The sequence below is a fragment of the Desarmillaria tabescens genome (genome assembly GCF_030435595.1).
Source record: "Desarmillaria tabescens strain CCBAS 213 chromosome Unknown EV420scaffold_8, whole genome shotgun sequence".
In the NCBI taxonomy this organism is placed as follows: domain Eukaryota; kingdom Fungi; phylum Basidiomycota; class Agaricomycetes; order Agaricales; family Physalacriaceae; genus Desarmillaria; species Desarmillaria tabescens.
In genome coordinates this window covers 915957-939591 of record NW_026848307.1, presented here as the reverse complement: position 1 = coordinate 939591, position 23635 = coordinate 915957, and the positions used below count along the sequence as shown (strand labels likewise).

At 48.8% G+C, this 23635-nt stretch overlaps 12 protein-coding genes across 12 annotated transcripts; 4 read left to right on the top strand and 8 right to left on the bottom strand.

Moving 5' to 3' along the window:
* The first annotated feature begins 51 nt into the window (after positions 1–51).
* Positions 52–1061, top strand: EV420DRAFT_1523102 (peptide methionine sulfoxide reductase). Its single transcript, XM_060472274.1, has 4 exons — positions 52–318; positions 368–607; positions 660–722; positions 774–1061. Exons 1-4 carry the CDS (start codon positions 240–242, stop codon positions 992–994), a joined length of 603 nt encoding a protein of 200 aa, XP_060334617.1. The 5' UTR covers positions 52–239; the 3' UTR covers positions 995–1061.
* On the top strand, positions 1062–4909 carry EV420DRAFT_1627970 (uncharacterized protein; the record flags this gene model as incomplete). Its single annotated transcript, XM_060476052.1, has 17 exons — positions 1062–1251; positions 1299–1434; positions 1487–1758; positions 1809–1932; positions 1989–2477; positions 2527–2664; positions 2715–2802; positions 2850–2951; positions 3001–3326; positions 3380–3479; positions 3534–3640; positions 3695–3818; positions 3870–4292; positions 4343–4467; positions 4523–4622; positions 4674–4747; positions 4820–4909. The coding sequence occupies exons 1-17, from the start codon at positions 1103–1105 to the stop codon at positions 4907–4909; spliced, it is 2967 nt and encodes a 988-aa protein (XP_060334616.1). The 5' UTR covers positions 1062–1102.
* A 540-nt stretch (positions 4910–5449) lies between these two features.
* EV420DRAFT_1618940 (galactose oxidase) lies at positions 5450–6568 on the bottom strand (the record flags this gene model as incomplete). The annotated part of the gene is made up of 5 exons (XM_060475414.1): positions 5450–5649; positions 5705–5854; positions 5904–6214; positions 6249–6366; positions 6421–6568. The coding sequence occupies 5 exons, from the start codon at positions 6566–6568 to the stop codon at positions 5450–5452; spliced, it is 927 nt and encodes a 308-aa protein (XP_060334615.1).
* A 570-nt stretch (positions 6569–7138) lies between these two features.
* EV420DRAFT_1639232 (uncharacterized protein) lies at positions 7139–10449 on the bottom strand (the record flags this gene model as incomplete). Its single annotated transcript, XM_060476947.1, has 7 exons — positions 7139–7247; positions 7298–7605; positions 7660–7954; positions 7997–8802; positions 8852–9148; positions 9198–10061; positions 10111–10449. The coding sequence occupies 7 exons, from the start codon at positions 10447–10449 to the stop codon at positions 7139–7141; spliced, it is 3018 nt and encodes a 1005-aa protein (XP_060334614.1).
* A 400-nt stretch (positions 10450–10849) lies between these two features.
* On the top strand, positions 10850–11720 carry EV420DRAFT_1158643 (uncharacterized protein). The gene is made up of 4 exons (XM_060466132.1): positions 10850–10897; positions 10958–11250; positions 11305–11403; positions 11450–11720. The coding sequence occupies exons 2-4, from the start codon at positions 10980–10982 to the stop codon at positions 11623–11625; spliced, it is 546 nt and encodes a 181-aa protein (XP_060334613.1). The 5' UTR covers positions 10850–10897; positions 10958–10979; the 3' UTR covers positions 11626–11720.
* Positions 11721–11800: 80 nt separating this feature from the next.
* EV420DRAFT_1264919 (hnRNP A1-gamma isoform) lies at positions 11801–13476 on the bottom strand (the record flags this gene model as incomplete). The annotated part of the gene is made up of 5 exons (XM_060467247.1): positions 11801–12277; positions 12326–12577; positions 12622–12747; positions 12799–12823; positions 13142–13476. 5 exons carry the CDS (start codon positions 13474–13476, stop codon positions 11801–11803), a joined length of 1215 nt encoding a protein of 404 aa, XP_060334612.1.
* A 102-nt stretch (positions 13477–13578) lies between these two features.
* On the bottom strand, positions 13579–16170 carry EV420DRAFT_1523086 (uncharacterized protein). Its single transcript, XM_060472273.1, has 9 exons — positions 16069–16170; positions 15560–16022; positions 15395–15512; positions 15306–15342; positions 15088–15256; positions 14976–15037; positions 14644–14922; positions 14294–14590; positions 13579–14245 (listed from the first exon to the last, which is right to left on the bottom strand). The coding sequence occupies exons 1-9, from the start codon at positions 16126–16128 to the stop codon at positions 13676–13678; spliced, it is 2055 nt and encodes a 684-aa protein (XP_060334611.1). The 5' UTR covers positions 16129–16170; the 3' UTR covers positions 13579–13675.
* On the bottom strand, positions 16171–18094 carry EV420DRAFT_1523074 (glycoside hydrolase). The gene is made up of 4 exons (XM_060472272.1): positions 17813–18094; positions 17619–17760; positions 17403–17575; positions 16171–17356 (listed from the first exon to the last, which is right to left on the bottom strand). Exons 1-4 carry the CDS (start codon positions 18048–18050, stop codon positions 16218–16220), a joined length of 1692 nt encoding a protein of 563 aa, XP_060334610.1. The 5' UTR covers positions 18051–18094; the 3' UTR covers positions 16171–16217.
* Positions 18095–18974: 880 nt separating this feature from the next.
* Positions 18975–20152, bottom strand: EV420DRAFT_1761443 (P-loop containing nucleoside triphosphate hydrolase protein). The gene is made up of 3 exons (XM_060480659.1): positions 19949–20152; positions 19365–19892; positions 18975–19311 (listed from the first exon to the last, which is right to left on the bottom strand). Exons 1-3 carry the CDS (start codon positions 20041–20043, stop codon positions 19170–19172), a joined length of 765 nt encoding a protein of 254 aa, XP_060334609.1. The 5' UTR covers positions 20044–20152; the 3' UTR covers positions 18975–19169.
* On the bottom strand, positions 19898–21471 carry EV420DRAFT_1732696 (uncharacterized protein; the record flags this gene model as incomplete). The annotated part of the gene is made up of 7 exons (XM_060479944.1): positions 19898–20377; positions 20439–20558; positions 20606–20815; positions 20865–20897; positions 20941–21008; positions 21062–21168; positions 21220–21471. 7 exons carry the CDS (start codon positions 21469–21471, stop codon positions 20310–20312), a joined length of 858 nt encoding a protein of 285 aa, XP_060334608.1. The 3' UTR covers positions 19898–20309.
* Positions 21472–21846: 375 nt separating this feature from the next.
* On the top strand, positions 21847–22985 carry EV420DRAFT_1232451 (uncharacterized protein; the record flags this gene model as incomplete). The annotated part of the gene is made up of 4 exons (XM_060466551.1): positions 21847–21977; positions 22029–22068; positions 22115–22649; positions 22702–22985. Coding segments are annotated over 4 exons (990 nt in total), but the record flags the coding sequence as incomplete, so codon positions are not given.
* A 274-nt stretch (positions 22986–23259) lies between these two features.
* On the bottom strand, positions 23260–23593 carry EV420DRAFT_1264955 (costars domain-containing protein; the record flags this gene model as incomplete). The annotated part of the gene is made up of 3 exons (XM_060467250.1): positions 23260–23331; positions 23389–23438; positions 23494–23593. Coding segments are annotated over 3 exons (222 nt in total), but the record flags the coding sequence as incomplete, so codon positions are not given.
* Positions 23594–23635: the final 42 nt, after the last annotated feature.

Sequence of the window (23635 nt, the reverse complement as noted above, 5' to 3'; positions counted from 1 at the left end):
AGATTAGATAAGATAAGATAATAAACGCTTAACAGTTAACGCTGATTGATTTACAAAGTTGACATCGTACACTGGAGACATTGGCGAGAGCTTCCGAGACTGCTTAATTTAAAAGCGCACACTGGATTGAGTAGCCCAATAAAATCTTGCAAGGAACGGCCATATATGGTGTCGTTGGGAAACGTGTAGAACAAAGATGAAGAATTCGATCAATATAGGTAATCTTATCTTCCTCTTCCATGCTTGGTCGGTTACAGGCCTTGTTCTCTAGCAAACCCTTCGACGATTCTTTGTATCGTGCATTTGGATCCATGGGCGGTTTGTATACTGCTCTATTGCCTTCAATATCATACTCACTTTTGTCCAGCTGCGACCGAAATAGCCACATTTGCCTCTGGATGCTTCTGGGGAGTGGAGCACATCTTTTTGAAGCACTATCCCCCCTCCCAGGGTAAGGGAATTATCAAGACTAGCGTTGGATATACTGGCGGCAAGGAGGCCTTTCAAAATCCGGGGTATAGGGATGTGTGCTCTGGCGAGACGGGTCATGCAGAGGCGGTAAAGATTGAATTCGATCCCGCCATTGTCAAGTACGATGAACTTGTCGGTGCGTTGAAGATATATCTGCCAACTGGCGCCCTCATGACCATAGCTCACAGAGTTCTTCTATCGCACCCACGACCCTACAACGGTGAACAGGCAAGGCGCGGACACCGGTACTCGTATGTGGCTTATACCGCCTTTCCCTCTCTTTTCCTCTGACCCTGTCGTAGAGTATCGCTCGGCCATATTCACACACTCGCCTGAGCAAGAGGAAGTTGCGAAGCGGGTAACGGAGCAAATGCAGGCCAAGCACTTCACTCCGAAAGGAAAAACAATTGTCACGGAGATTCTCGAGGCAGGACCGTGGTGGGACGCGGAGGAGTATCATCAGCTGTACTTGTTCAAGAATCCCAGCGGGTACCAGTGCCCAACCCACCGTCTTCACTGGTAATGTATGTATATACGTAAACAGAGTGTACCAATAGGTTTCGAATTTCAATACATATGTACGCGATCCTTATTTCCTTTTATTACCATCATCACTTCGTCCTCTTCTACTATGTTCGACGAACATGACGGCGAAAGCGATGCTAGTGGCTCCTATGACTCGGACGTGAGCAGCTCTGGTGACGAGAGCAATGGAATCGAACAAACCGTTCTCAGTCCAGAGGAAGCCTTTGCCGAAAGAGAGATCGAAGGCGACTTTGAGTGCGTCCACCGTTTGTCACTTTCTCATCTGTACTCACGTCTTGCAGCCGTCTAGTGAAGAATATTCAACGGAGCGATGCTCCTGGTCTAACCAAAGACTGGGATTTCAATATCGAAGACCGCGATGCTGAATTTCGCGATGATTTGAGAGCAGCTTCAGGCATTGGTCGCAGACATAAAAAGGTTAGTATCGCCTTTTACTTACTTATACGCTGATGAGCGACCTCGCAACCAGAAAGGACGCGCTGCAGGCCCTGCTTTATCTCAACAAGTTAGATCTCTCATTGGGGACGGTAATCAGGCCTATGTTGACAACAACCTTCCTGAGGCTATACGTATCATGCAAGAAGTCATTCGTATCGAACCGCGTGCAGTCTCTGCCTGGTCCGTGTGGGCCCAGTGCTGTGCCGACATGAATCAAGAACATAGAGCTCTTCAGCTTCGCATCATGGCTGCTCATCTCAGACACGACGCTGAAGAATGGGATCGATTGGCCCGGCAGTCCAAGTAAGTCGCTCTCTTGTGGACGTCCTTTCCTTGTTACTTATTCCCTGCAGAGACCTTGGTTACAACCAGCAAGCATTGTACTGTTTTCGAAAGGTGTACAGTCTTGACCCATCAAACATTGAGGCGCTATGGGACCGCGCCACGCTTGCTAAGGACACTGGAGATTTGAGAACTGTTGCGTCCTGTCTTATTCTTTCCCTGCTCCATGACTAACGACTAACCATGAGTAGGCCCGTATTGCATACAAAGCTATTCTCAAGCGGTTTCCCCACGATCTGACAGTCCTGTCAGAGCTCAGGACCATCCTTATCGAACTCTCCGATCTTACAACATGCGCATCTCTCTTTCAACAAGCATTTGATCATTACCAGCAGTTATATCCCTCAGGTCGCGGGCCTTCGCCTTCATCGACTGGCGAAATACCTGGTGGTGGATATGGCTTGATGGAGGTGCTCGTACTCGCTGATCTATACAACACCCTTGGAGAATACGAGAGCGCTATTGATGTTATCCGGAAAGGATGTCGGTGGCTTCAAGGACGTGCTGATCAGAGATATTGGGATGTCTGTGACGACGATAGGGAGTATGATCTACCAGACGTCGATATCCCACGACGAGCAGGTGGTACCATAGATCCAGGAAGGTATCCTCTCGACGTGAATGCCAGACACCGTCTTGCTATTGCCAGAATCAAGATGGGCGAGGTAGAAGAAAGCAAGGCAAGACTCCCTTTCTTTTCCAGTGGTGCATTTCTGACTCGCAGACCAGATGCACGCCGATATCATTCTGAGCGAAGACGTCCTTGATTACGCTGCCTTGTTTGTAGAGATTGCTGACGCCTATTTCGAACGAGAGTTATATGCTGATGCTCGCCCTATCTATGAACTTTTGGGCGCAGACGCTAGTGTAAGTTGATATTCTTCATTCGATCGTCTTTCTTTGACAGCCTTCTCTAGACAAGCAGTTTATATATCCTGCTTCAAACAGCCGCTTGCCTTCGAATGCTGGACGAGTTGCGTGAAGCGGCTGAAGTATACGAACATAGTATGTTACGTCGCACTGAAATCCAATTCAGAATTAACGCCCAGCAGTCAAGCTTGCTGATCCCACACACAACGAAGCCAAAATGAAGCTCGCTGAGATCTACGAAATCTTGAATGAACCGAGGAAAGCACTTGAATTGGTCTACGAAGGTACAGAAATCAAGTAACTCGTCGGTAATAACACTTATCAGTACCCAAGTTATTGATTCGCGGAAAAAGAGACCGAAGGACAAGACTGCAACACAAGCCGAGGACACAGCAACCGCCTCTTTGTTCCCTGAAGAAAGGACGCAGCCAAGAACCAAACCTCCCACTGTCAAGGCACAAAACCGATTGACTCATGCACAATTGCGAGAATTGGAGGTCGAAAAGGAGAAAGAAATTGTCAGGGGATACCGAAGATTGCAAGAGGTATGGGCGAAGATGATGGAAGGTGACGAAGTTGCGGAACGGGAATGGGTGGTTGAAGCGGAAAAAATGGTCGAGACATTTAGGGAGACACGGAATTTGTTCATGACTAGTAGGGTGAGGCTGATGTTCTACTTTTCGTGGCTTTACCAGCTCAATGATGATATTAGAACAACCCCTTCCGAGGAATGTTCCCACGACGCCCCAAGAAACAGAGAGACCACGAAGAAGACGAAGACCGTATGGTTTCGCGTCTTCACCTTGATCTAGGTAAAGTAGCTTTCCTTCTGATGCTCTACGCGAATCTAAGACTTCCATGCCCAGAGAACGATAGCATGGCCAAGAAGGCGTCAAGGAGCGACAAGAAGGACGAAAAAGTAGACATATTTCGAGGCGTCTCCTTTGATGATTGGTTGCGTGTGTTCATGCAGGTTGGTTGCTCGCTTATACCAAGAAATACATAACGATAATTATCATGTTTTCAGTATTGCTTCATACTAACGAAGCGCGGACAGTATGATCTAGCCGACGAAGTCCTTCGCCACATTCTCCTATCAAATGCATATCAGTCCAAAGAGCTGCAATCCACTATTCGGCTTGCTTTACTCGGTGATATATTTTCTCTCGATAATCATCCCTCAAGCACTAACCCCCAATAAGCATGCGCTATCGCGTCGAAAAATTATGTCGTCGTTGTCGAACTCTGTCGCAAGTTGATCAACGTCTATCAATTCAATAACGAGCCCTTGCGTCTACTTCTTGCCACGTTGTCGAGCGGTCTGCGCCCAACCGATGCTTTCATCACATCCACTTTACAGAAGCATCTCTTCCGGGAGATGAAGTTGGGAGACGCGGCTGTGAAAAATCCGGAAAGTCTACGATGGAATCAAACCAATAAACGTTATGCCACTATAAACCAGGCCAAGGCAGATGATGATGACGTTGAGGATGAAGGCGGTGGTAATGCTGAGACCGACAATGGGAAGGGGCCAGTACCTGAGCTGCCCACAAAACAAAACCCCGTCATCGTGGCCATTTATGGTCAGATATGCATTGCAGCCAAAAGCTATCAGAGTGCGATCTGTAAGCTCTTTGTTCCTTCTACATGGATTTAATGCCAACTGCTATTTCAGTTTATCTCTTACATGCGTATGACTATTGCCCCGACGACCCTATGATTTGCTTGTCTCTAGCAATCGCATCTCTGGGTCGTGCCATGCAACGACAGTCAGATAATAGGCACCATTTGATTGCACAGGTACCAATGCTTGTGACTGTACAGCTACCCCTTAGTTAATCCTCCTGTTCTGCAGGCCTTAGCCTTCCTATCACGGTATAGGATCATTCGAGGAACCAACCTCCAAGGACAGAGCGAGGTCGAATATAACTTTGGCCGTAGTTTCCATCAGCTTAGTATGTGCCGGCGGTGTTTATTCGGATGCCTTCTCAATTATCTTTTCTTAGGCCTGTATAGCTATGCTGCAAAACATTACGAACGAGTACTCCAGCTCGCAGAGCAGCGACCATCAGACTCGACCGTAAGTCGTTAGTACAGGGTATATACTGCTTCTTTCTTATAACTTCACTCTAGGAGGAAACGTTTTGCAAAGGAAGCTGCATATAATCTTGCATTGATCTATGTTATGACTGGCGCGACTCCACTTGCGGCTGCGTTATATGACAGATGGCTATCGCTTTGATCGTGAACTGGAACCAAGACTAGCTTGTAGTGGTTATCTCTACTACTGAAATGTAAAATAAGTAAGGTCCTTGTTCAGAGTTGCAAGTGGCGCATTAGCGTGTTAGACAGCATGTGATCGCGCGATGAGACCCCCACCTTTCTGCTCAGGCGAGACTACTATAACTGCGTCTATCCTTCCTCTTTCCTGCAGATACCGACGCCTTGCTATCATGTGCATTTATAAGACCCTTCTCCTGACCTGACATTCTCTCTCCGTAGAGGTGCAAACCCAATCGCTTCAAATTGCCATGATGGCGTGGGTATGTTGCGCACGAGGTATCACTGAAGAAGCAAACCGTGTAAACCATATCAGCCTGTACGGAAATAGAACACAATTGCAGTCACCACCTGTAGTCGTTGAAGCTTGAAGCGTCGAAAAGCTAAGGGTAAGAAAGATATTCGAGGGCTTCCGTCAACACATATGTCGTAGGATAGAAGCTCGTACATGCAATCGAATTAATCGAAGATAAAACAGACCTTGCTACAACCCATACGTAGACTACAGAACAATATCAAAGCTCGTTACTTGAGGTAGAAATGCTGAGCCAGCCAGATCAATCAGATGGACATCATCAAAGGCCGTCATTCCGTTGTATCCACCAAAAAAGAAGAGTCGACTGTCGGCAAGCACAGCAACATGATATCCTCGCTGACTGGGTGGTCGACCATATATTGGTCGACTCTCATACTGAAAGTTCACTGTTAGAACAATGTTAATATCCGTAATAATAGGCAGAAGAACACTTCAACTTGCCAAGGCTAAAGCATTTCACGTCAGACGTGTATTCTGATCCGTCATGCCCACCTTGAACGTAAAGATAAGTTCCCACTTGGGTTGATGTATGAGATAATCGTTTATAGGATTCGTTTTCAGGGAGGTCTATTAGAGTCCACTCAAATGTTTCTGTGGGATGTTGAGAGGTCCATGAAGTACGACATTCAATCGCACTCACTGAGATTCAAAAACCATATTTCTGCAAAACAGTCGGCTCCGTCACTTCCTCCAATGATGATCATGAAGTGGTCAGCGAGGTTTGCAGTGTGGTATCCCCTGGGCGTTGGCTGCTTTTCTCCATGTGTCGTTATCTTCTCCCAGCGCATTTCGGTCATATTGGAAACATCTAGTGTCCAGACATCATTCAATGCAGTCATGCCGTTTCCGCCACCAAAGATCCAAATCTTGTTCTCGTAAAGAATGGCGGTGTGTGCTCTTCTCTGCGGCGGTATATCCCCTACAATTGTAGGGCGTGACCACGTTCGAGTTCTTGTGTCAAAAACATAGACAACCATCGTAATACGTGCCGCCTTGTCCGCCCCCATATACAACGATTTGACGGTCGACCATGACAGCTGTGTGAGCCCGTGAAGGAGGAGGTGCGTCGCCAATGGTGTCTGGATGCGACCACTGCATCGTATCTACCGGTTGGACTCAGTCAACAGCGTCCGTGCACCAGAACAGCCGCTACACACCAATGTCAAAGCAATAGATATCCCGTGCCGTATCCTTATCGTCACATCCACCAAAAATCCAAGCGACATTATCCAGCAGTGTCACGGTATGGCCTCGCATATTTCTTTGAGGTATGGCACCGTAGACCGGGGCACGACTCCAGTACATGACAGCACTGGGAGCGTCTTCTGCATCTCGCTCATGAGGTAAACGGGGCGTGCTTCTTATTCTGGGGATATTTCCGCTCCGGCCAGCCTTGCCATCCTTCGTCGCTGCAACCGATGCCGCCGACACATTTGAAAGTGTTCGCTTCGACGTCAGGTTCTCAGCCGACACTCGCCCAAGACGTGAAGACGACTTTTTCAGACTTGCCGAACGAGACGACGACTTGCTGTTCGAGCCTGTGGGGTGCAGAGTAGATGTTGAGGCTGTTGCAACACTTGAGGAGTCGAAATAAGGAGAGGTCGAGGGTGACGACAGGTACGGTTCCTCTTCGGGTACATCGTGAAGGCTGCGAACCGTGCTCATCGTCGTCGTCGTCGTCAGGGTCGATGTCAAGGGGCAAGAACGAGCAGAACGGCTGTCAAGGGTGATGGTAGGACGGACAGACGCGTACAGGTTATTGTGCCCACGTGCCCGGCCCTATACAGCGATCAGAACAGCTACTACCCTGAGTCGAACTAAAATACAATTATCCCAATCGATACAATAATATATACTATAGTGTAGGAAGCATGGCTATCGTGGGGAATTACTGCCAGGAGAACCGGCGGCCCTATTAGCATCAATAACATCGTTCAACTGGTGACTCCTCCTCTGTGCTAGATCCAGCTGCCGTTGCAGGGCCCTGTAACCATTCATCAGAAAGATCAGCAAAGAAGAGGATAATGAACTCACTTGATACTACTCTCCAGCTCCGCAACTCTTTCCTTGCCGCCCTGTCTTTCTCTCTTCACTCTCTCTTCAGCAGCCTTCAACCGCGTCTCATACTCTTTCACCCTTGCCTCCCACTTTGAATCCGCTGCAGAACTCTTCTGGCTCATCTGGGCCATCTTCTCCTCTGTTGCTAACAGCTGGTTCTGCGCATTGTTAAGCCGTCGTTCAGCGTTCACCGCGCGCGTGCTCAGCGACCGGATTTCCATCGAGTCAGTTTGACCCGGACGCCTCATACTCGCCAGCTGTGCCGCCATCTCGGCGTTCGTTGTCTGTTGAGGATACATTAACACCATCAAAAATAAGCCGACGAAGAAAATACAAACCTTGATTGCTTCCAGCTCGCCTTCCTTTGCGCTGAACTTGCGCCGCCAACCAGCTTTGACCTCGGCATACGCTTTGACACTCATCTCGAACTTATCAATCTGCTTCCACCGTGTATCGAGCTGTTTCCGCATGTCCGTAAGTTTCTCCATATACCGTCCTTCTACCTCCTTACATCGCTTGTCAAAGTCCAGCTGGATTTGGCTGAGTGCCTTTAGCCGAGTTATCAGATTGTCATGGAAGACGCTGAAATTCGTGAACGGCTTTGTCTCTGCATGCCCGCCTTTTTCTGCGGCACTGGGCATCAATAAAGAAAGAAAAACGGAGAGAAGAACTTACAGGTGTCTTATCGACGCCCATATCTTGTCCATATATTGGTAGATCGTCAGTAAAAGCGTGTTTCTTTCTGTGAGCTGATCCCGGTATTGACTCTCGGCATTCAACAACGACCGCTGGTCCTTCCCTAACCTCGCCTCCAATTCAGTAACTCTTGCCTTGAATGTGGCAACCTCTGCCTCTGACGCGCGTAAATTACTTTGGACCGTGTCCAATTTCTCAGACAGATTCAACCGCGCCTGCGTCTGAGCAGCAAGCTGCATCGACAGCTCCCTATTTTCGCCGTGCAACTTATCCAAATCACTGTCTCTATCGCGACCCTTGCTCTCCCTATCGTTAAGTTCCTTCCTCGCCCGAGCCAACTCATCCTCAACTCGCTCAAGGTCTCGTTTGAGACGATCAACCTCGAGTTGCAAGGAGAACTGTGCGGTTGTGTGCGTCTCTCCGGCACGCTTGGACTCAGACTCCAGCGTCCGCAGAGCAGTCTGAACAGCCTGAAGATCCGTTTCCCTCTGGCTCAAGAGGGACTGTGCGCGTGAAAGATCATTCAGCGCACTCTGGAGCGCACTTTCTTTCGCTTCCAACACTCGTCGCTCACGTCGAAGATCAGCTTCACCTTTCTTCTCGACTTCCTCCAACGCATTTTCCGACCGTTCGCGCGCTTCACGTTCACGCTCTACTTCTTCGACTAATTCTTCGACATGTTGCGCGAGTTCCTCTTGTCGTGCACGATGCGCATGTATTTCTCGGCTGCATGTCTCATATGCTTCGGTCATCTCTTGAAGTTGAGCTTTCACCTGGGATAGTTTCTGCGGCGAGTGAGCAGATAACTTGCAGTAAAGAAAAGAGGAGACGAACCTCTTTGAGTGCGGTCTGAATAGCCTCCAGACGCTCCTTCTCTGCTTCGTCGTCCTCTCGTAGCCGATCTGCTGCGTCACGTATGCGATCCCGCTCATCCTCCAAATTGTAGACCTGTTCACCAAGCTCCTTGACAGCCTCGGTCAAAGTCTCAATTTCGTTATCCTTCTCCTCTGCTTCTTGCTCCAGATGACCCAACGCAGCCTCAAACTTGGTATGCAGATCCTCGGTATTGGCCTCCAGTTCGTTGATATTGAGTCGTAGATCTTTCGATTCAGCATCACGTTCAGCGAGGACCTGCATGTGAATCGAGACGCGAGAAAAGGATAAAAAGAAAAGTGCTCACGTCCCGTAATTCTTCCACTTGACTTCTCGTCTCCTCTACCTCTCCTCGCCACTGCTCAACAATATTCTCGTGTTGAATGACCAAGTTGTCCAGTTCCTCGTTTTTCAAGTCGATTTCGTCGTCTTTTTGCTGAAGCTCGATCAATGCAGCAGCCAGGCGATCTTTGACTTGGTTCAAGTCGTCCTCGACAGCCTCTCTTTGCTCTCTTTCATCGAGCATCATGGCGCGGCTCTCACTCCTCTCCTGCATCTGCGCCTCGTTCCTGTGCTGGAGTTTCTCGATCTTCAAGCTCATCGACTCTATCGATCCAACCAGCTCCTGCTTCTCTTCTTCATAGTCATCTGCCATGTTCTGCATCCGCTGTTGCCACTCTTCATTCGCTGCCTCCAATTCAGCAACGCGCTGCTTCAGCTGGCTGTCCCCGGGATCCCCACCAGACTCCACCATATCCCTTAGACGCTCAATCTCCGCGTTGTTCTCTTCCAGCAAATCTCGGGCGTCCTCCAATTGCTCTTCCAGCTCAGCAGTCCGTTCGTCATGTCCGTGACCATTCTGATGCTGTTGCCGTCGCCGTAATTCTCGGATGTCGCGATCTCGTTCCTCCAGTTTCTCTTCCAACTCTCTTTCTCGACCACGAGCACCACCTGCACCGCGCTGCATCCTCTCCAGCTCTCGCTCGAGTTCAAGTAGGAGTTTCTTCAAACGCTTAATTTCCTGCCCACGCGCCGACAGCTCTATCTTGAGATCGATATTCTGCTTCAAAGCGGCATCCATCTGGTCGGGAGCGAGCTGCGCGAGGCGTTCCTCAAGAAAGTGGCACTTTATCTTGATATCAAAGTTCTCCTTCTTGAGGTGGTCAATGTGCTGCCCCAGTATTAGCAGTACGTCGCGTACATAGGCGCATACCACGGACCTTTTCCTGATCTCTGAGAGTCAGAGCACCCTTGGCACCAGATTTGCGTTTTGCGCGTAGCACAGCTGGCGTCTCGGTGGCGTCCTCACTCCATCGTGGCTTTGAGGTACCTGGAGTGTCCATAAAATCGGCATCCGTCTCATCGAGATAAGTTGACGCGCCAACATTTCTCCGTGAATAATCACCCTTCTGTTGAACAACCGGAGTGGCCAAAGGATTCGCGTTGGACGTATTAGATGGCAGTCGAGGTGGAGAGAAACTGGAGTCGAGTGATCCGAGAGAGATGTCTGGTTGTGATCCAGTGGATTGCAGAGAAATGTCGACCTTGTCGGTCGACATGTATGTCTACGTTGTTGATTAACCTGAACAAGGTGAGATGAGCCGACTTGTGAATATCAACAGAGCGTACCCTGCTACTTGAGTAAATAATATCAGTATCAGTATGTTGCTGTTACATCAAGCAAACGATGGTAAAGGTTAAAGACAGCAAGACAGCCTCATTGAACATGCATGTGTCGCCGGCTTCTGTTCCCAATATGGACAAATAGCTCCTATCCGATTTCATGGGAGCACCAAACTGGTCAAATGGGAAATGCCGGATCAATTCAAACACCGATCGTTCACGGTACTCTGAGCTTAGTCATCGCCTTGTAGGCTCGTTTACCAGCCGGCGTTTCACCCACGTGGCTGCGCTATCACTTTTTCGCAAGCTCACCTCTTCACGTCAAAACATGTCAAACTTCACCAAACAACCAAACAACCGTATACGGAATTTGCATTACGAGGTGTAAGCTTGCGAACGTCGACTGGCTAGCGAGTCTAATCGCCTTGGTGTTGGCTTGTACAGGTCCAAAAAAAATCGCTCTACCATGATAACGACAAGGACGCACTCAGTATTCCGTTCGCTCTCCTGGTCCATCCGATTTAAATCGTCCTCGGCTAGACCCGAAAATTCCTCTTTTTACAAACCCCTTCTTGGGCGATATGATTACTTACCATGCGAACTCTTCCGGATAAACGCCTCCAAGAAAATTATCTTGCGGGACTACAACAAGCAAATTGAGTCGGGAAGGATTTCCTACGATCTGCGTACACACGAGGATGGCTTGGTTCATCCTAAGCCTGGTCCTATGTTTGAAGGTGCGTCACAAGCTTTTTCATCTTCGGTGGTGACATCAACACACTATTTACAAGGTCCTAATGGTGCATCTGTTCGACCCAATGGTGCTTTCTTACAAGAACTTGTTCGTACCTTCCGAGGGAAGAATACCGTGATATATCGCCTACCAGAAGGTATGCCAGAGTCAATCTTACTGGCCGTTTTTTTATATTATATCAGGTACAAAACTTCCCTCGGACCTTGTTTGCCTGCACGAACATACAGATCATCACTCGATACAATGCGCCGTACCCATGACGCTCCGTGAACTTAATGCCAAAGTCACTGAATTTTGCCATAAGTATGGAGAGGCGATGACCAAGGAGGAGTTCGTCGAGCGTTATCCATTCATATGATCTGTAGGGATGCCTTGCGTGTACATGGATTGAGTTTCCATAGCTCCTTTCTCCGTTTTGATAAACTTGGTTTGTGTACTCGATGCTGCGAGTGATATGGATTACTCAACATAGGTATTGGGGGCTGTTCTCAATATTCGAATCGTGAGAAATAAATTCACAGAGGGTATCAAAATCACCGCGCATAAGGATGGAAACTATGCTGTCCTCTCGTCATCACCCGCGACGGCCCGACCCCCCCACCCGTCGTCACCATTCTTCCCACCGGTCCGGCCACCCGATTCATCCCAGGCATGCCCCCGCGAACGCCCATCCCGCCACTCATCCCGCCCATTGGCCCCATTCCGAGCCTCATCCCGCCCATCCCGTTCATCGCCCCCATTCCCATCCCGCCCATCATCCCCATCCCCGCCATCGGGTGGAACTGGCCCATCATCATTGGGTTCATGCTCATCATCGGCATTCCACTAGGGAGCATGGGCATCCGCTGATACATCATCGACATTGGGTTTGGCTGCTGTGAGATAAAGGGCATCGGCGGCCGCGCCTCCTGAGCGTTTGTAAACGACATATTGCCCATGTTGCCGACCCCTGCATTTGCATTGCGTGCTTGTTCGCGCTGACTCCGCGGTTGCGCCGTCTTGACTTCAATCTAACATGCCTGTTAGGTCAAGTCCAAGAATAATAATTATCACTTTACCTGCTTATCGTCCAGGACTAGGTTTTTACCCACCAGCTGATCCGAATTGGCTGCGTCCTCAAACGTCACAAAGCCAAACCCTTTTGACCGTCCGGATTCACGATCAAGCATGACCGTCGCGTCCACGACTTTACCATAAGCGGAAAAAAACTCCTTCATCGAATCCGACGTTGTCGACGGGGCTAGACCACCAACGAAATAGCGTGTGTTGCGAAGGTGTTCTTCACGTGGGATCGCGCGTTTGGGATCAATCTAAAAGGTGAATACCTGCCCAACGAAAAATTAAACAAACATACCGCTTTCCCATCCAAAAAGTGGTCTTGCGCCGTAACAACTTGTACTGCTGACGGATCTTCAAAGGTCAAAAACGCAAAACCCCTCGACGTCCCTGACGGGTCTCGCATAATAGTCACCGCATCGACCTCAAAGACGGCGGGGTAAGAACACGAGAAACAACGGGTGCAGCTAGCTACCTTTCCAAACTGAGAAAAGTAATCCCTTAGCCCTTCTGAAGAACACGCACAGAGTAAAGGGATCAGCACTGTATAGCATAGATATGTATAAAGATAGAAATAAGTACCATCTGTTGTATCCCAATTCAGTCCTCCAATGAACATTTTGCTACATGTGCCACCACGGTATTGGAGAGTATAGTGATCGTAGAATAGACAGAGAGTAGAGAGGTAGTAGCGTGAGCATAGGCGAATAATTAGTACACAAAAAAAAACAAGGAATGAGGAGGGGAGTAGTAATATGTACGACGGCGTGATAGTATCATAGACCGTGTCCAAGTAACAACAAAGGAAGCAGGCTTACCCCGCATCATGCATTTCGGAAGGCTTTTTTCCAAAGATACTGTCTGTCATAGTAGGTATTGACGATGGACCTGCCTTGGGCGCAGGCTGCCTTTCTTGGCTGGGAGTCTGCTGATACGACGAGAACTGCTGTGCTATCTGGGCGGAATACGACAGTGACCCTGACGAGCTTTGTGGCTTGGCGGGAAGAGAGCTCGATGTGGTTGGTGAGGGTTCATCTGGTATTGTAGTTATTGTCGTCGCCGTCGTCGCGTTCGACATAGGCTGATCCTCGGGTTCTTCCATGGGAATGACAAACTCGGACTCCTCATCTCCATAAATATCTACAATTTCCATCAGACACCAGTAGATGGCATACAAGGAAACATACCGCCATAGAGGTCCGAGTCGATGGCAGCTATCTTGTTCGACATGTTGGTCGTGAAGAAGGTTGTGTCAACTGTCACGGTCACACTTAGCCTCGATGCATTGTTCGGTTTCGGCATGGTTGAAATGTTATTGTACAGTACGATAGTCTCTCACTAAATCCTCTTATCTAATGTACACCGTTTACAACCAAAGCATGTCCTTTTTCTAGCCTTTGCCTCGTCCTCTCGGCTGCTGCATCGTACACAAAATGCACCGGATGAGCATTATGCCACCGCACATCGCGACTATCGTCCGAATCCGAGTCGTTCCGGTCTTCAACCGGAAACTCGTCCCTGTTCTCGTAAAAGAGGTCGTCTGGATCGAAGGGGTTATCCGCTTCTTCTGCTTCTATTACTCTCCGTTTCCCAAGTGCTTTGGCGCTAGGCTTGACGGGTGTCTCCACCGAGTCGTCGCTTGACGAAGAATACGAATCTGATCCATTGGCCAGTGTCGCGATAGTCAGTTCCACATTCGGTGAAGAAGTCCGAGAATGCACAGATGTTTGGGTTGGGGACCTTGGGCCATGAGGCGCGGGTGGCGGAGCCAGGGTCTGTGCTGCTGAAACATCAGAATGAAGTAGCGATACTGGTCGAGAACGCGATGAATGAGCCGGAGATGGACTGCGTGATGATGACCCGCCGATATGGACATCAGCCATAGCCGATAGCAGTTCTTGCTGTTCCAATAGCTGCTTTTGCTGCAAGAGACGTCATCAAAAAGTCATCAAACAGGTGCTAAACCTTACTTTAGGATCCATCCGTACATCTCTACGGCTGTTTTCTTCCGCCTCGCGCTCCAACCCTACTCTTTCAAGGTCATCATACTGTTGCAGAGCATCTGCAATCTCTTCATTGGCTCCAAGCAAGGCTGCTAACAGTTGCTCCTCCGTTGTCAGCGGTACTGGAGCGTCGTCGAGGAGAGAGTTATCTGATAGTGTGCGCTTTCGTTGTTGCTCTGCCCTGGATCTTTCGGCACCAGCGGTTGCCCAAGGAATTTGAGCGTAAATGATTTCTTGGGATTGCCGACATTTCAAATAAAATTCCTAGCGTGGCTGTTAGCACGGTTTCGGTCGGCGGTCGTGAGGGGCGACCTTACCTGTATGACATCCTTCTCGCGAAGATCTTCGGGGCGTGCAAGCGCCAAAGCCTGGGAAAGCAAGCTGGCATTACCCTGTCCGATTTTACATTCTTGGAAAAGACGTTTAATATCTTCCTCTGGTGGTATGATACGATTCCGCGTGGGTGATTTGCGTTTCCGGTGATTATGCGTTGTACGAGGCACCGGGTCTTGAGCAGAGACTGGATTCTCATAATGAGAAAGTCTATTATTGACGGGAGGGCTGAACATGGCGTCATCGGTATCAAACGGGATGCCCTGCAAGATTCAAGCTTAGTTTCGAAAATATGAAACACAGTCAAGACACGCGCCTCGTCGGGTTTTTCTGGGGATTTGACCTTTCGCCAAAGTGCCCTGAAACCAGTGTCCTTTCCTAGGGGAGACAAGAGTGAGCCCTGAACGAGTGGATTGGTAAAGGCTCACTTGTTCCGCTGGCGTATGCGGCAGCAGCAACAACGTCCATCACTCGTTCACGAACGACAGGTGACGTTCTCGGAGATGTTATAACATCTTCCAGTGTGTCGAGAAACTTTTTTGACGTTGACTGTGAGATGAATGTGTCGGTAGAATTGCGTAGCATGATGGCCCATAGCTGGAAAGGGATGATTGGATATAATTGAGAGACAGAAACGAAAACATACCCTTGCGGCGGATAATTGGGCGGAAGGTTCGCCATACCTAAAGACGAATTGATGGATGGGAAGAAAGAAAGAAGAAGCGAGCAACCGACTTGAATTCTCGTCTTAATGCACGGACAGCCTCTTTCGCATTGGTGTCACTGGCTGAAGAGCGCTCACAGACTTCAAGTACCATGCTCCAGTCCTCCGAGGCGGTAGCAGTGAGGAAACCTAGACATGTTAAGTACGAGATGAATACGAGAAACAAGCTGGGTAACCTATCATCCTAGTGATAGTGGGCGGGTCATCGTCTCTTAGGCTTTCATGATGCTTGTCCTTTGTCCAAAAGCGATTTTTCCTGTCGGAATGGCCGTGGTCAGAGACCGATGAATCATTGTTGTTGTGAGCGGTGCCATCGAGGCTGTGAGGATCAAGAGCTCTGAGTATGCCCAAGGCTGGTGTCAAGGCAGACTGTTTCTTCTTCCCTGCTGCAGTGAAAGGTGAAGGGGATCTTGGTGCCGGTATTGGAGGTGAAGCGCCGGGTGGTAAAGAACTAAAGGACGAATTGCGAGAAGGAGATAGGCCTGGAGCGCGTGGCTGGTCATTAGTGTCGACGACCTCCCAACGGTCTTCGTCAGAGGTCGGATGCCTGCTATCCCTCTGATTTTGCAGAGACGGGGCGCTGTGCTGGTATAATGCATGCTGCTGGTGAATCGGAGTCGAAATCGATGGGTGCTGGTCCTGTTGTAGATGAGTATTTGGCTAGTCAGAGGTAGCTGGGAACAACCTCTTGCTGGTCTTTTATCTTTGCTGGCTTGGTCTTGTCTCTTCCAAATAGTTTCTTCATGTCGTGAGCTCCGTGTAAGAAGGAAGACTGGTAAGTAGGAGACCAACAGAGGCTATGTTCAGCACGTGGGAGATTAGATCGAGTCTAAATTAGGTAATTACGGGCGAATGTCCTTCGGCACGTGCCTCGCCAAAAATGACACGAGCTGCCGCGTCGAATGCAGGCACAGTAAACTCAAACGTCGCCAAACATCCCTGCTCGACGTCGACTCCGTTCAAGTCGTACGGCGTGCAGCAAGATACCAGCACCATATTTATCCCTCTTTCCGCTACTTTCTTCATCCATTCCAGCTGCCAGCGCGACCTATCCGCGTTCCTCAAGACAAACACGATACCAGACACGTCGTTCCAATCGATTGGATCGTCACTAGGATACACGACATGCACGCATTTTGTTCTCTTGGAGATGGACTGAGCCAGTGCAGCAAATGATGGTCCAGCGGTGTTTCGGACTCTGCCAGCACCGTCCCTCAAAACTCCGTCAGCGTCATCGATGGCCTTGTTCAAGCTTTCTGGTCGAGGGGTGTAGCACACGACGGTGCCAGTAGCTTTGAGCCAGGTGCCGTTCTGGAGGATAGCAGTGGACTTCTGGTACGCCTCCTCGCTGAGCTTTTTACTCTCAGCCTTGACCGTGTTCCAGTCGTCTGCAGGAAGAGACCAGTCAGTGAACCGGTCCTTCAAGACCTTCACTCTATCGCCACTGCCCTTCAAGTGGTCGACGCTGATTCTTCCTGCCTGGACCGCGTCGTACACACGTTCAATGGTGCCCACTTGTCTCGCCATCGTATGACATATCATCACGATATCTGCACCTGCCTCCAGTGCGCGAACCGCGCCCTCTTCGACGCCACAGCCACCCTGGTTCGGTTCAGCAATAGCATCCATTTCCAGGCAGTCCGTCACCACCACGCCCTCGAAACCCAGATCTTCTCGCAGCCACCCCGTTGTAATCTGCCTCGACAACGAGCAAGGTATATCCCCGCCGGTCACCAAGGGCAGCGCCATATGTCCCGTCATTATAGTAGCACACTTCTCCTCAATCACCCTCCGGAATGGAATCAGTTCCGTCAGCTCCATTTCCTCTCGACTTTTGTTGATCCGCGGCAAGGCAAGGTGTGAGTCAACATGGGTATCACCATGCCCAGGAAAGTGCTTTGCAGTAGGTGCGACATTCGACGACATGATGCCCTGGGTCGCTGCTACAACATATTTTGCAACCTCCTCGGCATCTACAAATTGTTATTGCAATGATATCCACGACACATCATGACGCACCATTTCCAAAGGATCTCACTCCAATAACCGGATTTTTCATGTCGGAATTCACATCCACTACGGGACTGTATGCCCAATTGACGCCAAGCAATCTCAACTCCTTTCCGGATGCTGCGTACACATCTCTGGTCATCTCTGGCGAGCCCGTAGCTGCGAGAGCCATGGCACCGGGGCTAGGATGATCAGCTCGATTATCGCCAACATCAAATTACCTACAATTGCGTCGCTGCCGTGGACGAACTCATCGCCGACACCATACCATTCTCCTGATCCGTTCCAATCAGCAATGGCCTTTCGTGACCTGCCTCCTTCGCGATCGTTTGCAGCTCCGATACCATCCTCTTAATCTGCTCAGCATCTACGTGAGGCTAATGAATGGACGGACATCTCTGCAGCTCAGACACACCCACCCTTTACATTCCTTTTCATCAGAATCACGCTTCCCACAAAGTACGTCTGTATCAGTCTCCGTATGTCATCGTTCACTTCTTGTCCATGAAATCCCACTACGAAATGTTGCCCAATCTCCCGTCGGAGTGAATCTGAGAGCATTGTAAGGAAGATCGGTCCGAACTCCCGTAATCCTAGATGGCTAAATGGCACATCGTCACTGGTTTCTTCGTTCCGGATTTCCGAGCTCCTGCCCATCTTCTGAATCTCTTATATGCCACTGTAGCAAACATACAATATCGAACCACGGTAAAGAACATTATATGAAAGAAGCATCTTTGGTGAGTTCTTGAACTGCGTCAACGTCAATCCATAACTGAGTCAGAACGCAATTCTTCTATTCCTTTTCCTCCTCTTTATCCAATATTCCATCCTCGCGTTCTTTTTCGTAGTCTTCACTTTCCGCTTTGCCACAACCCTCTGTACTCCACTCCAGGATGAAAATTCTTCGTGATCTATCACTGTTTTGGCCTGCTGAGAAACTCCCATCTCGAAGCTGTGAAAAACTCGTCTGTTCCTCAGAATATGTGCTGGTTTCTCGATCCGGTACGTCCTTGCTAGCGAACGATCACGGGATGGGGACCTTTGTCCTCTCTTTCCTACTCTTCTTCGGGCGTTTGTCGGGCTTCGCGTGACAAGCGAGGACGAAGTCGCCTTTGGAAGCGAACGTGAGCTAGATCGACCCTGAGCCCTGCATGTCCTATTGAATAAGCAATTCTTTCTTTATGAAGAGTACATACACTGAAAAATCCCACTCGTTTATGACCTCCTTCCTGTGCTTGACTTGGCTCAATAAGACCGCCCTGGACGATAATCCATGAGCTATTTCACCGTCGTTATCTATCCACTTACAAAAGTGCGACAAGGGCAGCCAAGATTCCGAAGACCGTCACGTACACAGGATTACTCTTCATACCTCCCAGTATAGCCACAACGGTAAACAAAAATACTAAGATTTGCAGAATGTGCTGAGTTCTTCGTTGCCGACATAGAGTAGAAACGTTGATCTTCATGTCTCTAGTGCGCAGAGAGGTGGTAAAAGTAAGGAGCCCTTTGTCTTTCGGTCAGGAATTAATTAAATGCTGCGCCTCGCCGCCTTGCATTGTAATGCATAAAAACAAGCTGTGAACGGTTATCCTCACGCAATACACCTATCTCTCACGGTAACTTTCTAGATACAGAGGAGTCCCATGAAAACAAGACATCAAAATCCTATAAGGCTAAATCAATTACAGCACCGGCCATTCATGAAGCGCCGATCCACTGCTTCATCTGATAGTGGGCGCGTACACTAATACTAGATCCTATTTGCCTGAGTCAGAAGACCTCTGTCGAAATTCTAGCCTTCATGCGAGTATACCCCAAAACAGTGGGAAGGAGTTGTTGCATATTCACCCTTTGCACAACCACCACATGCATCCCAAACTTTCCAGACGCAAAACGCATGAACGTTCGGGATCTACAGACAAAGTATATATCAGGGAAACAGGGGAAAATGCGAATAAGACCTACGCCACGATTCTCTGTTTCTCACCACCCGAGAGCTGGAGGTTCTTATTGAGCCTTTCCAGTATAGCCTGTAACGGATGCTCCTCGTTCTCTGGAATGCCGAACCCATATGCCTCGGTCATCGCCGCTAGCATCGTGTCTTTTCCCTCTGTCAGTTTGGCCAAACAGTGCGCTGCTCCACCGAGCTCGGCAGCACGGTCAATCATCTCTATGTCTCTTACATGCTGAACACACCCTACACCAACATTCTCACCGAGCGAAACGGGGAAGAGCGAGTGGTCTTGCGTCAGTATGGCTGTCTCCTCTCGAAGCTCAGACATTCGGTACTGAGATATTGGTATGCCATCTACAATGAGTGAATCGGGGCCCGACGATGGATCATAAAGGCGCGCGAGGAGCTTGATAATTGTGGATTTACCGCTGCCATTAGCGCCGACGATTACAACGAGCTGTCCGGCTTTGATGGAGAGGTTGATATTTGACAAGGCAGGTTTGGTGGATTGCAACCCGGGGTAGGAGAAGGACAGATCACTGAGTTCGGAGAGTAATTAGGTACGGCGCCGCTCTAGCTGAAAAAAGGGGCTTACCGAAGCTCGAAGGACATTCCTTGTAACTTCTCCGAGGGGTAGGACAAGCTTCCATCTACGAGTTTATTACTGATCTTATCTGCTTCGTAAAGCATCCTCAGCTGTTCGCATTGCGTTCAAAACTGGGCTACGTTGCGCAGGATTCTCTGCAGTGACCGTTCCAAGGTTTCAGACGACTGAGTCAGGATGGCGATGGAGGATATAGAGAATTTTGATGGTTTCATGATCACTGCCAATGAGTAGTAAATCTAGAGGGCATGAGGTTAATATGGTCTAACCCATTTCTGAAAAGGATGCGATATTATACCATAGGAATATCCCCCATGACGGCTTCAAATATTCTCATCAAAGGGTCAGTGCGTCAAGAGTATTGGACTTCAGGCCAGTCATCAGATGTGAGTCCTAGTGATGACGTCGCCTTCTGATACTCTATGCGAAAGCAAGTATTAATATTGTGCGGAACAGGCAAAAATACATAGGACAGATGTACCTCTGATAATATAACTGACAAGGTCGCTTCCCAAGACTTCTGACCTATATGCATCGGAGGCCATCTGAACCAAACTTTTCATCCTCTGGAAGAACTTGTTATCCGTGTAACCGATGTGGGCTGAAAATTGTAAATAATCAGACGAAGTCATCAACTCAAAAGCATACCTTGGTTGTATAGTGATCTCGTACCAAAACCGTGATACAGAGGTTTTGCTATGCATAAAACCGCGAATAGCGGGGATTCGGTTGCGCGACAAGCCTGCACGATGAGAGCCAGCTCGCTCCCCGTGGTTACTATTTGCTGAAGGGAACACACCACGTCTTCGAATGCTCTCCATGCATGTTGTGCAGAGGCGTTGGATTTACTTTTAGTTTCTACGATAGAGTAAGATAGTTGTTATCGTATTATCGGCGACAAAAATACCTTGGGAGGTGGGATTGTCGATGCGCAAGCGAGCTAAAATAAACACATCTGTGAGATGATGCAGACACTTCCTAACTGCTTTGCATGAGGTGCAGCTCAAAATGTGTCGTAACACGAGTTCTCAAGACTGGATGAATACCGCCACTGGACATTATTCAGTACGCCGTCATACCAAGAAGAAACATCCGGAAGCATACCTTGCCCATGACAGGATTGCGGCCAGGACAACGCAACATAGACGCATTGCCACGGCACCCAGGATTGCAAAAGAATCCAAAGTCCCAGAAATGAGTCCCACCTCGGTCTGATAATTGGGATGAGCCACGCAGAATGTAGAGTATGGAATGATACGTACGATCCGCAAAAGACGACTGGAGAGGTAGAGCAAAATAGCAGATTCTACGCCCGACCATATTTTTTCCAAGATAAAGAGAATCGATAACGTCGGGTCTAAGGTATAAACGTCGATAGCGAGTCTTCGAAAGAGGGGAAACGCCAGCAATAGGTTGTTCCATCTGCTTCGATAATCCCAGCGCGCATTGTTCAACAGCACAACTTTCCATACGCCAAGCTCGACTGTGCGTGTTTCTGGCACTGCAGTCTTCATCATGGTAATGACATCACGGAATGCCTTTCTCTTCTTGATTGTCAATTGATATGTATCATCTTAAAATGTGCCGGTTTACATTTAAACTAGTGAAGTTCGAACAAGTTCGAGAATTGAGTTTGAAAGACTTAGAGTGATGCCGCACCGGCAAACCACGTGAGAGGACGCGTGGCGGAGTTTCAATTGAAAGTCTGTTTCTTTTTTTGGGCTTTTCACCTCCTACCACCACTTGCCAACTTTCCCCGTTTTCTCGTCATGCCTCTGCTTGCGCCGTCGTATTCTCCTTCGAATGTCGATTTACCTGTACCTGTGTCTACTCAGCGACCGATAACAAATACCCCAGCGGCGAAAACAGTCGAAGAGAGTGGGGGCAAAGACGCTGTTGTTGAGGAAAGCAAAATTCCATCGGTACAGCTCGACATGGACTCAATAACGGATACTCTTGCTGCAAGTATGGCCTGCAGTCTACTAGGGCATGTCCTTTTCCTGAAAAATCAGGTCCCTTTGTAAGTTGAGTGTGCTTGTGGAATCGATCGGTGACTGAAGGATGCTATAAGACCTGTTCCACAGCTGGCTCGGATATCGATCACGGGAAAGGTGTGCAGTCTTTTTATAAATATGCCTTGAACTTACAGAATGCTAGGTTAACGTCCGTACTACGAAATTGCGGACAGAGTTACTGGATTCTTTCGACACGTTGCTGTCGCATCTAGGGACGACGTTCACCGCTTTATCTACTGCTTTTGCTCGATGTTTTCCTCAAGAACAACGGCCTGGAACCGTACATACAAGTAGAGCGTACATGGCGATCTTGATGGGACCTAGCATCGGATCCGCAAAGTCAAAGGTCATGTTGGCAGTGGATGGTTTGGAGGCCAAGGTATGGGGACAGAGAGATGATCTACGTCTGGAGGACGAAGGTGGAAACAGTGAGAGCGATGACGATGAATGCGATAACGATGACGATCAAGAAAGCCAGAGCAGTGACGGTGACGCAGAGGGACCCTCCGACTCGGACGAGAGTGATGCGGACGACGACGAGAACGACCGGGCATCTTCGCCACCACCACCATCCGCCTTCGCCGAGGAGCAACGTATCCTTCGGACTGCTGACAGACTACTCTCGCGAGCGCTCGTATCGGCGGACTGCGATGGAAACGGATTGGCATCTGAGATCAGTAAGTCATTCTCTACGCCGCATCTTTTTGTCATTCACGAAGACCACTGTAGGTCCTACGCAGACACATATATTGATTCGCGCCCCAAGACGATTTGTCCATCCCTCGTGGATACCTCGACAGAATGTTACGGCCTCTATGGATAACTTTCTGGAGCAGTTTATCGGGGTCGCAGGGCATGGACCGAGGACCAGCAAGAAAAAGACGAAGGTCGAGGGTTTGTGGGTCGCGTGTCAAAAGCCGAGTACGGATCTGGGAACCGACGTGAAGAATGAGGAAGATGAGATGATATGGTGGAGCTGGGACGGTAAGCTTGTAGGGTTCGCTGGTTGGTAATGGTGTATATACTCATTGCGTTGATTAGTTGTACGGACATCGAGCATCATTATACCTGTATACATATACCTTTTTGACACTATCTGGATAATTATTCCTGCTACAACGGCTCGATGACATCTGAAGTGGAACTTCATAGTACATGTTGTTATTGTTACAGGCTCCGTTGTTTTGTTATGTCTTCATTTATTCTCCGGTGCTGTCGAGTCTTACTACATAACACGCTATATAAGATCCTGCTTCCTGGAATTGTAAGTGAATAAGAAACTATTGACTACGCCTCCAACAGAACAACTTGTACATCTTTATCTCTAGGCATCATCAGCAACTCGCCGTCGAAGGCAATCTATACGTGACCCAGTACCGCTAGAGTAAGAGTTTGAGGAAAGGCTTAGATTAAAACTACCTTCTTCTGGCGCTTTGCTGCGCGTAACGTTCCGTTCAATGCCTCCACTTTGAAAGCAAATCATGAAGACATTTTATTTCGACTCGGAAAAACCAGACATACGGGTATTGGCGGTCTTATCAAAGAGTACGCCGTAGGAAACACTGCTCTTCCCATCGGTGTTGAGAGAGCCATGCTCCTTTATGGCCTCTGCACATAATCGTCCGATACTTCAGGGTTATCGACATAATGATCATAAGGGAAT

Excerpts from the sequence above, each read along its gene's own strand:
- EV420DRAFT_1523102 (XM_060472274.1), top strand. The coding sequence starts at position 240 with ATGCTTGGTCGGTTACAGGCCTTGTTCTCTAGCAAACCCTTCGACGAT. Across the intron at positions 319-367 it reads TGCATTTGGATCCATGGGCG|CTGCGACCGAAATAGCCACA; the intron begins GTTTGTATACTG and ends ACTTTTGTCCAG. Across the intron at positions 608-659 it reads CAAGTACGATGAACTTGTCG|AGTTCTTCTATCGCACCCAC; the intron begins GTGCGTTGAAGA and ends CATAGCTCACAG.
- EV420DRAFT_1523086 (XM_060472273.1), bottom strand. The coding sequence starts at position 16,128 with ATGAAGAAACTATTTGGAAGAGACAAGACCAAGCCAGCAAAGATAAAA. Across the intron at positions 15,513-15,559 it reads CACTATCACTAGGATGATAG|GTTTCCTCACTGCTACCGCC; the intron begins GTTACCCAGCTT and ends TAACATGTCTAG. Across the intron at positions 14,246-14,293 it reads ATGTACGGATGGATCCTAAA|CAAAAGCAGCTATTGGAACA; the intron begins GTAAGGTTTAGC and ends CGTCTCTTGCAG.
- EV420DRAFT_1158643 (XM_060466132.1), top strand. The coding sequence starts at position 10,980 with ATGATAACGACAAGGACGCACTCAGTATTCCGTTCGCTCTCCTGGTCC. Across the intron at positions 11,251-11,304 it reads GCCTGGTCCTATGTTTGAAG|GTCCTAATGGTGCATCTGTT; the intron begins GTGCGTCACAAG and ends ACTATTTACAAG. Across the intron at positions 11,404-11,449 it reads GATATATCGCCTACCAGAAG|GTACAAAACTTCCCTCGGAC; the intron begins GTATGCCAGAGT and ends ATATTATATCAG.
- EV420DRAFT_1523074 (XM_060472272.1), bottom strand. The coding sequence starts at position 18,050 with ATGGGCAGGAGCTCGGAAATCCGGAACGAAGAAACCAGTGACGATGTG. Across the intron at positions 17,761-17,812 it reads GATGAAAAGGAATGTAAAGG|ATGCTGAGCAGATTAAGAGG; the intron begins GTGGGTGTGTCT and ends AGCCTCACGTAG. Across the intron at positions 17,357-17,402 it reads AGTGAGATCCTTTGGAAATG|ATGCCGAGGAGGTTGCAAAA; the intron begins GTGCGTCATGAT and ends AACAATTTGTAG.
- EV420DRAFT_1761443 (XM_060480659.1), bottom strand. The coding sequence starts at position 20,043 with ATGCTTTACGAAGCAGATAAGATCAGTAATAAACTCGTAGATGGAAGC. Across the intron at positions 19,893-19,948 it reads GGAATGTCCTTCGAGCTTCG|TGATCTGTCCTTCTCCTACC; the intron begins GTAAGCCCCTTT and ends CTCCGAACTCAG. Across the intron at positions 19,312-19,364 it reads GAGAAACAGAGAATCGTGGC|ATCCCGAACGTTCATGCGTT; the intron begins GTAGGTCTTATT and ends CTTTGTCTGTAG.